The sequence below is a fragment of the Ctenopharyngodon idella genome, chromosome 3 (genome assembly GCF_019924925.1).
Source record: "Ctenopharyngodon idella isolate HZGC_01 chromosome 3, HZGC01, whole genome shotgun sequence".
In the NCBI taxonomy this organism is placed as follows: Eukaryota; Metazoa; Chordata; class Actinopteri; order Cypriniformes; family Xenocyprididae; genus Ctenopharyngodon; species Ctenopharyngodon idella.
In genome coordinates this window covers 35116604-35132548 of record NC_067222.1, presented here as the reverse complement: position 1 = coordinate 35132548, position 15945 = coordinate 35116604, and the positions used below count along the sequence as shown (strand labels likewise).

The 15945-nt window shown below is 36.6% G+C and overlaps 1 protein-coding gene across 1 annotated transcript; it reads left to right on the top strand.

The window, feature by feature from the left end:
* Positions 1–12940: 12940 nt before the first annotated feature.
* Positions 12941–15171, top strand: b9d1 (B9 protein domain 1). The gene is made up of 7 exons (XM_051886704.1): positions 12941–13482; positions 13571–13639; positions 13918–14026; positions 14175–14271; positions 14375–14437; positions 14695–14762; positions 14909–15171. Exons 1-7 carry the CDS (start codon positions 13420–13422, stop codon positions 15037–15039), a joined length of 600 nt encoding a protein of 199 aa, XP_051742664.1. The 5' UTR covers positions 12941–13419; the 3' UTR covers positions 15040–15171.
* Positions 15172–15945: the final 774 nt, after the last annotated feature.

Sequence of the window (15945 nt, the reverse complement as noted above, 5' to 3'; positions counted from 1 at the left end):
GAGTGAGTGGAGCACACATCATTTCTTACTGTTGCAGTACTACAAGGACTGTATATTTTCCAAAGAATGCACTTCTACTCTAAAACATTATGTGTATTTGTATAGTTTGCATGCACCTTATTTATTCACCAAGTCACATTAAAGTCAGGTTTATATTCTTTGCATTGCTTTAAATGTAATTAATTCACAATAATACTGTAACAAGTAAGTGTATTTTTTATGTGGTGTTCTGATGGCCATTGCACCCTCACATTCATGTCATGCTTAAAGTCGGCATGAAATGGAAGTTTTAATAGTCTTTTCTTCCCTATTGTGACGTATATCCAAGTGAAAAGTCTTCGTGATTAAGAAAAATGTAGGACGGGACCTGATTTTGTCTATGGGGAATTGATTGGATGGTTGTGGTTTGTGGTTTTTGCTATTTGTCACATGACATCACAGCAATAGCAAACCACAACCATCCAATCAATTCCCCATAGACAGGATGTCCCGTCCTCACGTCAGTAAACACATGATCAAAGAGAAGTCTCTGCAAAAGGGAGGGGAAATTATTAAGATTTAAGATTACCAGGGCACGTGAATTTAAAGAAAAAAAGATGTGCTCAGATAAATCATTTATAATAAACCCTGCAATATTCCATAAAAAAAAAAAAGAATTGTCAATTTTGATTTCATGGTGACTAAAGATTTCAATAGGTATGGTTCCTTGCACTCAATTTAGTCAATCCGAATGAACCCATTCCAAATTTCAGATTCTGGAAATTGTTTATATGAACCTTAAATTTTGCAGTCCGTTTCACATATTGGTTTACATGTCTGAACAAAACCTCAGCGTATGCGTTGTGTCCAGTTGGCACATTCAAAATGACGAAAGTCACAACGATAATGTCACCTGAGCCACTGTGATTGTAGTTTTTGCCTTGTTGACATGTATAAAAAGAAAACTGACATCTGTCAGAAGATCTTTTTAGCATATTTTTAATTAATAAATATTTAGTCTCCTCGAATGACCATTTCATAAGAAGTAAATAAACATATGCCTGTTAATAAAACGTAAAACATTTGTAAACATTGGAAATTTCATTCGGATCGATTGAGGTGTTTATCTGAAGTCTTTTCAGGCCCCGTTTACACTAGTGTGTTTTCGTTTTAAAACGCATAAGTTTTGCTACGGTTACGGCTGTTGTTTACACTACGCCGGCGTTTTAGAACCTCAAAAACAGAGACTTTCAAAAATGCTGCAGACCCCGTTTTAGTTTGAAAACGCCGGGGTTGCGTTTCAGTATAAACGGGCCAAAACGGAGACTTTTGAAAACGATAGCGTGGCTGCCCACGTTCACTCTGCGTATCCTTGACGATCGTGTAAACAATAACATGGAGACTGAACCGCAATCTTTGCTGGCTTTGTTGTAATTTTTAGCAGCCATTGTGCAGTTAAACTCTGCGTTTTTTTTTTTTAATACTGCAGCTGCCTAAATGCGAAAGAGGCAACTGTTTACACGCACATGCCCAGTGTACATGAACGATCATGTGACATGCATTTTCGGTCATGTAGTAGACAGAGATTGTTTCTGAAACTCTGTGGAAACGCCAGTGTAGACGAGGATCGTTTTCATTTTAAAACGCCGTTTTAAAACAAAAACGCACTAGTGTAAATGGGGCCTCAGTCTGAAAACAGATTAACTCACAGATGGACCGGAGACCGAAAACGGAGACTTTTGAAAACGCTGCAGACCTCGTTTTAGTTTGAAAACGCCGGGGCTGCGTTTCAGTATAAACGGACCAAAATGGAGACTTCAGAAAACGATGGCGTGGCTTCCCACTTTCGCTCTGTGTATCCTTGCCGACCGTGTAAACAATAACATGGAGACAATTTTCATAGTATTTTGTTTTCGCTGTTAATTATTTTCTCATCCATTTTTTCTTCAAGGATGCTCAAATACAGTTATATTGTACATTTGTCCTTCTGTTTCTCTTCTGTACTTTATTTTATATGTTTGTGTCTATTTCCAGTACACAAAGTAAGAACTGCACTGTACAGTGAACCAGTGAACCTGAACAATGAAGAACTTGACTTGACAAATTATCCTGAGTCACAAGGACAGTCGCCCTGGAGCAACCTGGGTGTCTTGCTCAGTGGCACATGATGATAATTTCATGGATTGTCCCTTGCGGGTTTTGAACCCAGAGCTTTAACCACTAAACTACACCATGGCCTTGAAGTAATACACAACTCTAGGAAAGCACTCCATCTTTACTACACTTCAGAATTGTATTTGGAGGTTAAAAACAAGCCGCACATCGGATCACACTGCTGTATTTCACTTGGCAGAGAGGATTTTTTCTTCTTTCCATTCCTGAACATGCTGGAACAAAACCGGTTTGCCAAAAGGAGGTGAATGGTACAAATGCCTCGGCTGATTTAAAACGGCAATTAGAGTGGTGCAGAGTTGCAGTACACTACACAAACAAGAGGAGCGTAACCCCTGTAGACCTGAAGCTCAACGCGAACCATATTTACATACGATGTGCTGCTGTACTGCAGTTGCTTAGAAAATGAAGGTAGAGTGCAGAGAATATATTTCCAAATTAGGCCATGGAGGGGGAGGAAAGGAGTATGACAGAGCAACGCTGATTATCCCAACATGCAGAATTCATAGCACTGATGTTCCACTGAGAATCTCAGCAACGCAAAGTGAATAAATATCTGGAAGGTTTGTTATATCAGTTTAGCTCTGGGTCAAGGCAAAAAGAGAAGTATTGTTTCTTATCAGCTGCAATTTGAAATGGTTGATTTCCTCTTTTCCTGCACTCTCTGTCTTTCTATGCTCAGAGGTAGCCTGCGCAGACGCTTATTGGCATTTCTTGTGAAATGCTTTGAAGTGGGCTCTGATGGATTCAGTGGGGAAAAAGCCATTGCCAAGTTCAACCAGCACTTTTTCTATCCCACTGAAATTTGTGTAGCAAATGCCATTCAATTCTTCTCTTAAAAGAAAAGCTCTTGGTAAAGATTTTTTTTTTCAGGTTGTAGTTGAACTAGCATGGGAGGGGGAGGTTGGGGGAAGTCTGATAAGTTAGTTGCTATGCAACAAGACGGTTCTGTATGAAAGCATTAACATCCTCTCTGTAATAGAACCTGGTGCAATGAAAACACTGGCGCTCTAGATCAGCGATCACACAGGCGTTTTGAATCTCTGTACCCTTAAGATTAGCGACTATTTATGTGAATCTCGAATATTGGAAGTGTCGCTTAAATCCCTCCTGAAATACGCATCAAAGAAAGTGGCCAAGGCAGCAGGTAAGTATGGTTCGTCACAGTTATTCGCTCTTCCCATGAGAGGACCTTAAGATCTAACAAAGACATACACATCAAGAATGTTTTTCTCCCAAACCACAACATTAACAGATGTGAATCAATGGTTTCGGTGAGCTTTCACTTCACTTCCTGTTATGATGCAAAAAGACAAGAAAAAGCCTTGGGGGCGAATTCACTGAACTGTTAGGGAATGTAAAAAAGATCTGAAAGGAGATGTTACAAACTTTATTAGCTTAGCTCATGAATACTAATTAGGTAATGAATATTAATTAGATAGTTGTAATAGGATTACAAACTTCCTACAAGGTTTCTACATGATGCTAAAGGTTTCTTTAAGGGGTGGTTGATTATGATTTCACTTTTTTAACTTTAGTTAGTGTGTAATGTTGCTGTTTGAACATACACAACATCTGCAAAGTTACGACGCTCAAAGTTCAAAGGGAGATATTTTCTTTTAAAGAATTCTCTGTTTAAGGACTACAACAAACGGCTGGTAGGAACTACAACAACGAGCTTCTTCCCAGGCTGGTGACATCACTAACCCTAAAATTTACATAAACCCTGCCCCGGGAACACGAAACAAAGGGGTGAGGCCATGTTATTGCAATACAGTAAGTAACACAAATGCAATAGCATGTCATAAAAGCAAGATAACAACATAACTTATAACCGTAATTAAACTAATACCTGTTCTGTCTTCATGCAGCATATATTCTCTGGATCTGTTACAACAGTTCCCACACGAGCGATTTATTGATTATCATGACAGAATATGCTAATCAATAACTTTAAGATAGTTAACTCCACATCAGCTACATAAATTCATCAACTAACCCTTCAGAAACGTCCTGTTGCATTTCTACATGTCACTTCTTCTTGAGTCTCTCCATCATTGTCCGACTCCGGTTTGAACATAAAAGGCTGAACAGTTTCTGACATTTTCAGTGATTCTGAGGTAATCAGCGATGCTAACAGTACTATGTGCTAACAGGAGCTCTTGAAACTCCGCCCTCTTTGTAGGAGCAGCAGCTCATTTTCATTTAAAGGGACACACACAAAAAGTGATCGTTTTTGCTCACCCTCAAAAAGTGACAAATTTAACATGCTATAAAAATGATCTGTGGGGTATTTTGAGCTAAAACTCACATACACACTCTGGGGACATCAGAGACTTATTTTACATCTTGTAAAAGTGGCATTATATGACCCCTTTAAATTCATCGTTTTACATATTCGGCTACAACGTTTTTTGCACTATAAGAAAATTACATAAATATAAAACAAAATAATAATTAGGCTAAATGATTATGCTGGAGAGGGACTAAAAGTGGAGTATTGTATCTTATTCTCTAACCGCCCACAATTCAGTTTAACCAAAAGCTAATGTGTTGAAATAGTGCTGCACCATTAATATTTAAATTAAGTCAATGTCATTCTTTTCGACACAAACACGTCTCCTTTATATGCAAATTTAGCTCATTACAGATTTGCAACCTCATGCTCCGAACCGACCCGCAAGATCAGAAATTGCACCATGCAATAAACTGCAATAAAAAAGTTTTTGGGGGACGTGTTTTTGTTATTACCTGATTTGCATAATTCTTTTAGTGAATTGGGTGCTAAAAAGAGATATTAAAGGGATAGTTCAGCCACAAATTCTGTTATCATTTCTCTCATGTCATTCCTCCAAGCGAAATAAAGCTTCTGTTCATTTCTTGAGAGATTTCTGTCTCTATATTGAAAGCATGGAGCAAGTTTTAGCGGAAAATGTACTTATTCAAACAAAAAAACAAAATGTGGAACAAGGGACATTCGTGTTAAACAGAAGGAAGGAAGTCATACAGGTTTGGAACAACCTGAGGATGAGTAAATCATGACAGAATCTTCATTTTCAGGTGAACTATCCCTTTAACAGATTGCCAAGGTCACCAGGTTCTACTGGAAGAACTGAAGAAGAAAAAACAGGCATTTCATTTCATGTGAGAGTTAAGACATCTACAAGGGACCGAGATTGATTTCCTTTGTCAACTGCAATACCTTTTCACACAGCCCAGACACTGCAGCTTGGCAGCCTCCAACTCTCTTCATCACACGCAGCGAATATACAACTGTGAATGAAATCTTTGAAATAATAGTCACATGAGTCATACGGCAGACTTCAATCAAAACTCTCTGGCATCAAAACTCCCACCTCTTCCTCTAGACTCACCTGCCTCCATGTTCTTTTCTGCCGGGATACGGACGTGTCAAAGCACTGACCCTGTTATACCGGCTGTATGAAATGGACCTGTTATGTAACCATTCCACTTGCAAATTCAATTTTTTAAAAAGGATTCCAATCGCTTTCATTTCAGGGCCAATGAGATTGTCCCCTCAGAAGTAATTATTGTATCTGGAACTGCGTGTGTCTTGGATTGAGTTCTGTAAAATTGAGATGCGATCATTTATGTGGATACAGCTTCATTTCTCTGAAAACCATTATTGGGTTTTCACAAAGATATTTACTCTTACAGCAAAAGCTCCCCCCGTTGTTTACCTTTCATCTTTATTCAATGCTGTTTTTTTATGCTGCTTGTATTACGCTGATAGCTACACACCCTTTTTTATGGATCTTCAATAGAATAAGTTTAGTGAGCATGCTTCAACAATAAAAGAAAAACACATTAAAGGCACTGTTGTAAACCCCACCGCAAAATGAATAAACCGCAGCTGAGGCCAGGTACTATGGAGGAGATAAACACTGAGGGAAAGATGGATTTGTTTGCAGTGGCTTTCAGTAACAGCGTGAGTTGTGGAAAAAAGGAGAGGGGTAGTAGATGCTGACAGCGTTTGTTTTCACCAGGGACCATACTGAAAGCATTATTGCTGTGAGAGCACACGCAAAGACATACAACACATGCACAAAAACAATGCACACTGGCGCCATAGTACAGTAAATGATCTGATTCTTTTTTCCGCAATTCAGATAAAGGTTGCCATGATTCATTTTCTTTTTCAGATTCTCTTCAGAGGTCTTATCTAACAACGGCAAAATGCTGCAGGACAGAGAGGTCTGTTTGTGAGTCTCACAAACTCCATCTCATGCCAGCACTTCACTGTAGAATTCATAATAGCGGCTAGCGCAGTGTACACAGTGTTCAAAACTGGAATAAGGAGAGACCTGTCTGAGAGCAGAGAAAAATCCAGCAAAAACAACTGCAGCCTCAAAGCTGACTTCCCCTCTATGAAACCAGGCTTCAAAGAAGGCAGGCCATGTTCGGGGTAGGCTCTGCAGTTCCTGAAATATAGATTTCATCGCCTATGGGATTCTGCCTACCATTTTTTTTATATTGTACACTTCTCAAAAACAGGCCTTGGTTGTTTCATCAACTTTAGAGCTATAATATCTTCTGCAGTAATGCAGGCTTTCAGTATTTACAAATGAATATTGGTACACCTCCACATGCACAACTGATTTATATCATAATATACAAATATATTTTATATATATATATATTATATATATAAAACAATAATAATAAAATAACACACGTGTTAAAGAAATATTATAAATATTTGCATAACATTATGTTTTATAATTGTAATAATATTATTAATACAACCCGAATTCCGGAAAAGTTGGGACGTTTTTAAATTTGAATAAAATTAAAACTAAAAGACTTTCAAATCACATGAGCCAATATTTTATTCACAATAGAACATAGATAACATAACAAATGTTTAAACTGAGAAATTTTACAATTTTATGCACAAAATGAGCTCATTTCAAATTTGATGCCTGCTACAGGTCTCAAAAAAGTTGGCACGGGGGCAACAAATGGCTGAAAAAGCAAGAAATTTTGAAAAGATTCAGCTGGGAGAACATCTAGCAACTAATTAAGTTAATTGATATCAGGTCTGTAACATGATTAGCTATAAAAGGGATGTCTTAGAGAGGCAGAGTCTCTCAGAAGTAAAGATGGGCAGAGCTGTGAAAGAGTGCGTAAAAAAGATTGTGGGATACTTTAAAAACAATGTTCCTCAACGTCAAATTGAAAAGGCTTTGCAAATCTCATCATCTACAGTGCATAACATCATCAAAATCTCTGTGCATAAGGGACAAGGCTGAAGACCTTTATTGGATGCCCGTGGTCTTCGGGCCCTCAGACGACACTGCATCACTCATCGGCATGATCGTGTCAATGACCAAATGGGCCCAGGAGTACTTCCAGAAACCACTGTCGGTAAACACAATCCGCCGTGCCATCTGCAGATGCCAGCTAAAGCTCTATCATGCAAAAAGGAAGCCATATGTGAACATGGTCCAGAAGCGCCGTTGTGTCCTGTGGGCCAAGACTCATTTAAAATGGACTGTTTCAAAGTGGAAAAGTGTTCTATGGTCAGACGAGTCCAAATTTTACATTCTTGTTGGAAATCACGGACGCCGTGTCCTTCGGGCTAAAGAGGAGGAAGACCTTCCAGCGTGTTATCAGCATTCAGTTCAAAAGCCAGCATCTCTGATTGTATGGGGTGCATAAGTGCATACGGTATGGGCAGCTTGCATGTTTTGGAAGGCACTATGAATGCTGAAAGGTGTATAATGGTTTAAATGAAAAATACATCAAAGATGACCACGAACTCTTCAGCAGCTGGAATTCTATATCAGACAAGAATGGGAGCAAATTTCAACACCAAAACTCCAGAAACTCATAACCTCGATGCCCAGACGTCTTCATACTGATTTGAAAAGAAGAGGAGATGCTACACCATGGTAAACATGCCCCCGTCCCAACTATTTTGAGACCTGTAGCAGGCATCAAATTTGAAATGAGCTCATTTTGTGCATAAAATTGTAAAAATTTCTCCCTTTAAACATTTGTTATGTTATCTATGTTCTATTGTGAATAAAATATTGGCTCATGTGATTTGAAAGTCTTTTAGTTTTCATTTTATTCAAATTTAAAAAACTTCCCAACTCTTCCGGAATTGTGTATATTATTAAATAATGAACACCATATAGTATGCACAATATTTATTTACTATTATTAATGCTAATAATGTGTATTATATTATACTTAGCTGCTTAAATACATATATTATATTATTATTATTGATAAGAATAATATTAAATACATTTTATTTTTTCTATTTTACTTTTTATATATCTGTCATTTGCTTCTAATTTAAATACGTTTTTTTTATTTTACATTTTTTATTATTGTTATAAATTTGAAACACATTATAATAATATATTTTTGTAAAGTTGCAACCCTAAGGATAACAAAGAGAGCAAACATGCCCACTTCAGTGCAAATAACATCTTTTTAATTTGTTTGAATTAACATGGCTTTTATTTAGTGAAAATTAAGATTCACATTGAATTAATCATCACACATTAGTGCAACACACCCCAACTATGAAGTCATTAGCATCTGAGGTTAATCTCAGGTCACTGATCACTAATCACTACTAGCGTATTGTCACTTTTTTAACAGCCCACAAATTATTCAAGTAACTCTAAGGTCATATGCGCTCAGTAGGGCAGTGGGCCAAACATAAATGAAATGTCATCAGGAATGGAATATAAATTACAGATCAGACTTTAATTTAAACGGACATAAGTTAAATGAGGTCATGACCATCTACTGTGTCATTAAATTTGATCTGTAGAGTCAGAAGCCTCATCCTCAGAGAGTAAATATCCCTCACCTTCAAATCACTCAACATCTTTCTTCATGTTATTAAATGGCAGACAGTTCATTTTCATAGTCAGTCAGCCCACTTTTCTTGTTGCAGACAGTTTCTATAAAGCAAACAAAATAATTACAGAATTTATCTGCATCTCTTGCAAGTTTAGAAATGACTGGAAATGTCATCATTATTTTCACAAAATTGTGTCTGAGAGCCTGCTGTCTCGGATCTTCTCCTTAGTGGAGGAGAGCTTGAAAAGTCTGAAAGCGTGTAAATTGAACAAAATTGCAGAAATCAAGTAATCATTATCACATCAATAATACAACTGTACGCAAGTGTTCCATCCAAAGTATCTAGTGAACAGTAAGCATATTAATTAAAACTAGCAGAAATAAGCAAAAAAAACATTTTTTACTCTTCAAGGTATTATCGTAGTACTCGAGACGGGTCTTGGTCTTGAGACCGGTCTTAAGGCCATTTCATAAAGGTCTTGGTCTTGTCTTGGTCTCGACCACATTTGTACTCTGTCTTGTCTTGGTCTCAGACTAAAAGGACTTGGGATTTTGTTTCAAGACCAGTCAAGACCACAACTGCGGGGATATCACTAAACTGCCGGTGAATTATCTGATTTATTTATTAACATCATTAATATGACTGAATGTAAAAATTACCGCTTCAGATGCAATCAACAACCTATTTATAATTTTTGATTTATTTATTGTGCCGGTTCAAAAATTAATGAGGGACTGTGTCAAAAATGTTACCAAAATTAATACAAATGCTCACAAAATTCAAGATATTGTTGCAAAAAAGTACTTGTATGAAATCAGGATTTTTATATTATAACGTGATATATTTAAGCAATATCACAAGAGCAAATTTGAACATGATTGCAAACATGATTTTGCTTTGATACAAACATTCAATAAAAAAATATTTTTGAACATTATTCTCAACATTATTTTTGCATTTGTAATTTACCAATTCAGATGCATCTTCTGTACCACCTCTGCAGTGCAAAGATGAATTCTGCTGTTAATGATTTCATTTGACTGGTAACAGCTCTATATAGTGTCTTAGTTATATTTATTGATTAAAAGCAAGTCATTTATTAATGTGGATTTTTATAAATTTAAGGAATGCTGGTCTGCTCGCCCTGCCTTGGTCTTGGTCTTGTCTTGGTCTCAACACCTCAAAGTCTTGGTCTTGACTACAAGTTCAAGGGGTCCACAGAGTTTCACAACCAAATGAATGAAGCAAACAGTCTCTTATGCTCACCAAAGCTACATTTATTTGTTAAAAAAATACAGTAAAAACAGCAATATTGTGAAATATTATTACAATTTAAAATAACTGTTTTCTATGTTCATATATTTTAAAATATAATTTATTCCTGTGATGCAAAGTTGAATTTTCAGCATCATTACTCCAGTCTTCAGTGTCACATGATCCTTCAGAAATCATTCTAATATGATGATTTACTATTATTATCAATGTTGAAAACAGTTGTGCTGCTTAATATTTTTGTGGAAACTGTGAACTATTTATAAATGTCCTTACTGTCACTTGTGACCAATTTAATGCATCCTTACTAATAATAAAAAAATAAAAGTATTAATTTATTTTAAAAAATCTTGACCAAAAACTTTTTTTATTGTAGTGCAAGTTTTCATCCTTCCTGTGTTATATTTCCTGTCTAACTTCAGATCAATCCGGGAAAATCAGCTAACATCAGTTACGGTAATGCCAGAGACAAAACCATTTATGTGCTCCTAAAAGAAAATTAATTCTTTTATTATTTATCAAATTGAAAAACCCTAAAAGCCTGGGTGGGGAAGATTTATCCAGCATGCAAAATTAGGGAGTGGACAAAATGAAATCCCTGATCCCTGCCACAAGAGTGGGCTGCTGTAATTTGACACGTGCAGATCCACGGTGACCCACTCATCTGTCTGACACAGGCCATTATGCTGTCACAGAGCTGCACTCCAGCTAATGGAGAGGCAATATTAATGATTAGCCCTCATAATAAATGGCACTCTGCTTTTGACCATGATTGGAGTTTGGAGGAAAGGACATAAATCGATAACAATTTTACATGACGTACATTCAGGTTGAGCTTTCCAAAGACACTCAGAGAAACAGTGACCTGGTATTTTCAGATGCAGGTCAGGGACTGCACTAATATACAGGATGGTAAGTTCAGTACATAAAAATCTAGAAGTCATTCTATTAAACGATATTATATATTTATGAGCTTTTTAGCCCTTATAAAGCAGTCATATCAAGTAGATGTATCTTCCACTCAATAATGGCCATAACATAATGTCTTCTCTTTATATATTAAGAGAATAAACCTAAACTTGAAAAAAAAAAAAAATCTAGACTATATTAAGGACAAAGCAGATATGAGGGTCAATGATAAAAAAAAGGAGTGTCCACAATAAAGAAAAAGAATTAAAAAAAAAAAAAAAAACCTCCTTGTGTTCATGTTCATTTCATATGATTTTAAAACTGGTGTAATCATCAAAAGTAATATCCTTATTATCCTATATATAAACATCATTATTTTGGGGAGTCACACCACATGACATTTCACAACCTGAACTAACCTTTCTTTGTCACTATCTCTCATATTTTAGGAGATTTATCGACCTCGACACAAAGTCATGAGGGTCTGCAGGGGTCCTTTCTATGATGATATTGAATATCAAAATTAATTTTATTACAGATATTAAAAACATGATTAGAAGAGATGAATTCATGTAGGCCTATGTGTGAACGGCACTTCTAATGCTTTTTTAACATTAAAAGAGTGCCATGTCACTGACCCATAAACTGGATGAAGCCATGCTATTATAAGCGCTTTACTTTCCAGACTAAACAATGAAGATCACTTGTCTTTAAGAAGATCATCTTTCAGACCACCAACCAAACCTGCCAAACTACAGCCCAGGGCACATGACATTTCCATGACATTTGCTATAGTGTGGACAGTTGGTGCATGTTTTGGTGACACTAGCAAATGTCAACCAAACAAAAAATGTCAATCAGATGGACACAGCTATTCACATACTGTTGAGATCTGAGGAACAGGAATAGATTAAATGGATTTCACATCTAAGCATTTGTGCTATGCAATTAATAGAGGACAAGAACAATACACTCAACCTAAAAGCCACATTGGGTTGAGATTGATGTCAAAAAAAAAAAAAAAAACATGCCCCAAGGAAATGACTGAATGAGTCTTTATTTCAGGCCTAAAAAAGGGAGACACAGGTCCCGTAGAGGACTTCTAAGTAGTACAGACGTCTATTGTTATAAATAGTGACTGTAAGTCAAAGACCTGGTCCCGGAGAGGGAAAATTGGCAACAGACGAGGACAGCTCAAACTGGGACATTGTTGGACCAAAAAAAAAAGTGGCAGGCAGGTCTTGGTCTATAGGTTAAAAGAGTTTACTGGGGTGTAGAACTAAAACCAAGGACTGAGCCCAAAATTCAGTCCATTGATTTGTATATTGATCCTCCAATTAACATTGTCTCTCAGGGACTTTTCCATTTTTGTTCTATTTTATGGCTGTCTCTCTTTTTTCCAGTGTCAAGGTCTTGGTGTCTTTAATGAGGCCTCACCTCAGCTTCCCTAAAGCTGAGCGCTTTGCACAAGGGAAATGTAGGCTATCCAGAACAAACAAAGTGCAGAGTGAATTTTCAATCAACAGAGTGTGAGAGAGTAATTTAGTAGCCTACTTACTTACCCAGATCATGTAGGGACAGAGAGGTTAAGTGCCTGAGATATCATTCTGCTCAGGTGAGAAAACAGTGATTTGCCATTGTTTGTTTGTTTGTTTATTTGAAAGGAGTTGGTGGTAGGTCACGTGATAATGACAGCATAGCGTCCAGATAACATTCATATTATCCGCGGTCATTTGTAAATGAGCTCGTTATGCTGCTTGATATTGCAAACTGGTATTTCTTGCCATATTATTTTAATGTATCGTCTTAATTATAAACACGCTGGTTTGTAGCAAAAACAGTTTTACAGTTACTGAACTTTGATATTCTTCTCGTTACTTCGGCTAATAATTTGGAAGTCTCGCACATTCACAAAAAACACCCTTCCGCGTTGAAAACCTTTTTTTAGCAGTCATAAAAGTGATTCTTTATTCAAAATAAATACCTACTCAAGGGAGTATGCGATTTCGGACGTGACCCCAATTTCATGTCCACGACAACCACCTAGTGGAATATCAATTTAAAAATGCGTTTTGTCTAGCCATTTTGGACCTTATTGCCTGCCGTACTGAAAGCGTCCATAGCAGCCAGAGACCTGTTGACAACGGGAATCCACTAATTTACAGCTTACCTTACATTTCAATGCAGCGAGGGTTGTTTGGTGTGATTTAAATGTTTTCCTTGGTGTTAATGGTGTGAAAATGACTTTAAACAATCCAGCTGTTTTTCTTCTCATGGTCAATGGGCAAATCGAAGCAGCCGATGTGAGTTAATGATTTATATAGAGGCTGTGTTTGATGCAGGAAAGCCTGTTGTTAATTTGATTTCTAACATGTCGTATTTTGTCTGAAGTTTCCAGAATATGATGATCTGTACTGCAAGTATTGTTTTGTTTATGGACACGACTGGGCGCCCACATCAGTGAGTGACATCAGCTTGCTTTACTTCCTTCTGTCTTACAGTAACGGAAATCAGAGCTAATGTAACATTTATATATACACATGTAATCTATTTTTATAATTTAATATGTAACTTGAATATTCAATGATAATAATATACCATGTATTACTAAGTAATTGCCATCTTTACATTGCTACTGTTTATTTTACTGTTTTAGTCGCTCCTACTTTAGTGATGTGATTATATAAGCTTTTGTATTCTCATATATTCAACAACAGTAAGTTTGTGTCTTTTCCCAGGGCTTGGAAGAAGGCATTTCTCAAATAACATCAAAAGGTAGAGGATCTCAGAGTTTGGTGTGGAATTTCCCATTGGACATCACATTCAAAAGCACTAACCCATTTGGCTGTAAGTGAGCCTTGTTTTGGTTGCGTCAGAATAATATGCTTGCATTGTACAGAGGAATATTAGTCGTAATATTAGATGTGTATAAAATCTGCTGTCACGTATTGTTTTTGAATATATATAATTTAATTATCTGTCCATCTTTCTTCAGGGCCCCAGATTGTAGTCAGTGTGTATGGCCCTGACACCTTTGGAAATGATGTTGTGAGAGGTTATGGAGCCGTGCACATCCCGTTTACACCTGGAAAGTGAGTCACTCTGAAATTGTGGTGTCATAATGTGACAAAAGCAGCCAGCATGCTTGAAATTTGTCTGAAATGCACAATTACATGTGAATGCTTTCTGTCCCAGACACACCAAGACCATTCCTATGTTTGTTCCTGAGTCTACGTCAAGACTGCAGAAGTTCACAAGGTTGTAACTAATTTCCCACTGCTTGGTGTTTTACACACATTTAAATGCAGACATACAGCAAAATTTACAGAATGTATTATGCACCAGCTTAGGGTTGTGATCTGAATTTAATTTCCTGTTGCCCTTCCCTTTTGTTCTCAAAACTGTAGTTGTTTTAGTTAAATGTGCACAGATTCAAATAAGCAAGTACACTGTAATTTGAAAACCTTCATTTGCATGATAGGCTCTGCATCTAACATGTTTTATCTTGTACTCAGTTGGCTGATGGGAAGGCGTCCAGAGTTCACGGATCCCAAGGTTGTTGCTCAAGGAGAGGGAAGAGAAGGTAAACTTTGATTTAACCTTTACCTCGAAATGAAACCTTACACTGCAGTGGATGTTTATCATCTCTAATCATAGTGAGTCTTCAAAAATTGTTGTTCTGCAAGTCTAATCATGAGCCATAACTGATGCGGTTCTGTCCATTTGCAGTCACAAGGGTGCGCTCACAAGGTTTTGTCACACTACAGTTCAACATTGTGACTAAGGACATGAAGAAGCTGGGTTATGACACTACATCAATAGAGCAATCACCTGCAAGAACATCACAACAGCTTTTATAACCTTGAGGATATTTTTTTGTACCTTAGTTGCTTAATTCAGTATACATTGTAGCATTGTAGCTTTATAACTATACATGTTATTGTTTAATCAGTTTTGTAGGTTTTTAAATAAACTGATCTTGTTTTATTTGTCTAGAAGAGTCAACCATTTCTGACTGAAAAAACCTGGCTTGTCCTTAATTTGCATGTCCAAATTTGATACCAATCTGCAGATTTAATCTATGCCCATTTTTGACCCAAAACACCAGATAAGATTAATTACGGTCAGGGCTATTATACTTAAAACTTAAACCATCAAAAACATTTACTTTAACTACAATTAAACATTAAAAGGTTAGTTAACCCAAAAATGAAATTTCAGTCATTAATTACTCACCCTCATGCCGTTCCACACCCGTAAGACCTTCGTTCATCTTCAGAACACAAATTAAGATATTTTTGATGAAATTCAAGGATTTCAAAGTCCACGTGGACTCTCTTAATGTCTTTAGTACCTTTCTGGACCTTGAAAGTTGTGATTGCTGTCTATGGACGAGTCACATACCTCTCGGATTTCATCAAAAATATCTTAATTTGTGTACTGAAGATGAACGAAGGTCTTACAGGTGTAGAACGACATGAGGGAGAGTTATTAATCATAGAATTTTCATTTTTGGGTGAACTAACCCTTTAACTGAGATTAAAAATAAATAAATAAAACTTGCCGGCTAGTTCTCATTTTGCAATGATATACTAAAATAAATAAAACTAAAATCCAAATTAAAAACTTAACAAAATTACTATAAAATAAAAAGCAAATATGAAATAAACATTCAAAATACTAATAAAAACTATAGTAGTAGTTTGCCCTGTCCAAATACCCACACTTGCGATCTTGGCCACTCGAGAACGACAGGAAGTAAGTGC

What these genes read in the sequence shown, in the direction of transcription:
- b9d1 (XM_051886704.1), top strand. Translation starts at nt 13,420, where the DNA reads ATGACTTTAAACAATCCAGCTGTTTTTCTTCTCATGGTCAATGGGCAA. An exon ending in AAGCACTAACCCATTTGGCT is followed by an intron (nt 14,027 to 14,174) that starts GTAAGTGAGCCT and finishes ATCTTTCTTCAG; the next exon opens with GGCCCCAGATTGTAGTCAGT. An exon ending in AGACTGCAGAAGTTCACAAG is followed by an intron (nt 14,438 to 14,694) that starts GTTGTAACTAAT and finishes TCTTGTACTCAG; the next exon opens with TTGGCTGATGGGAAGGCGTC.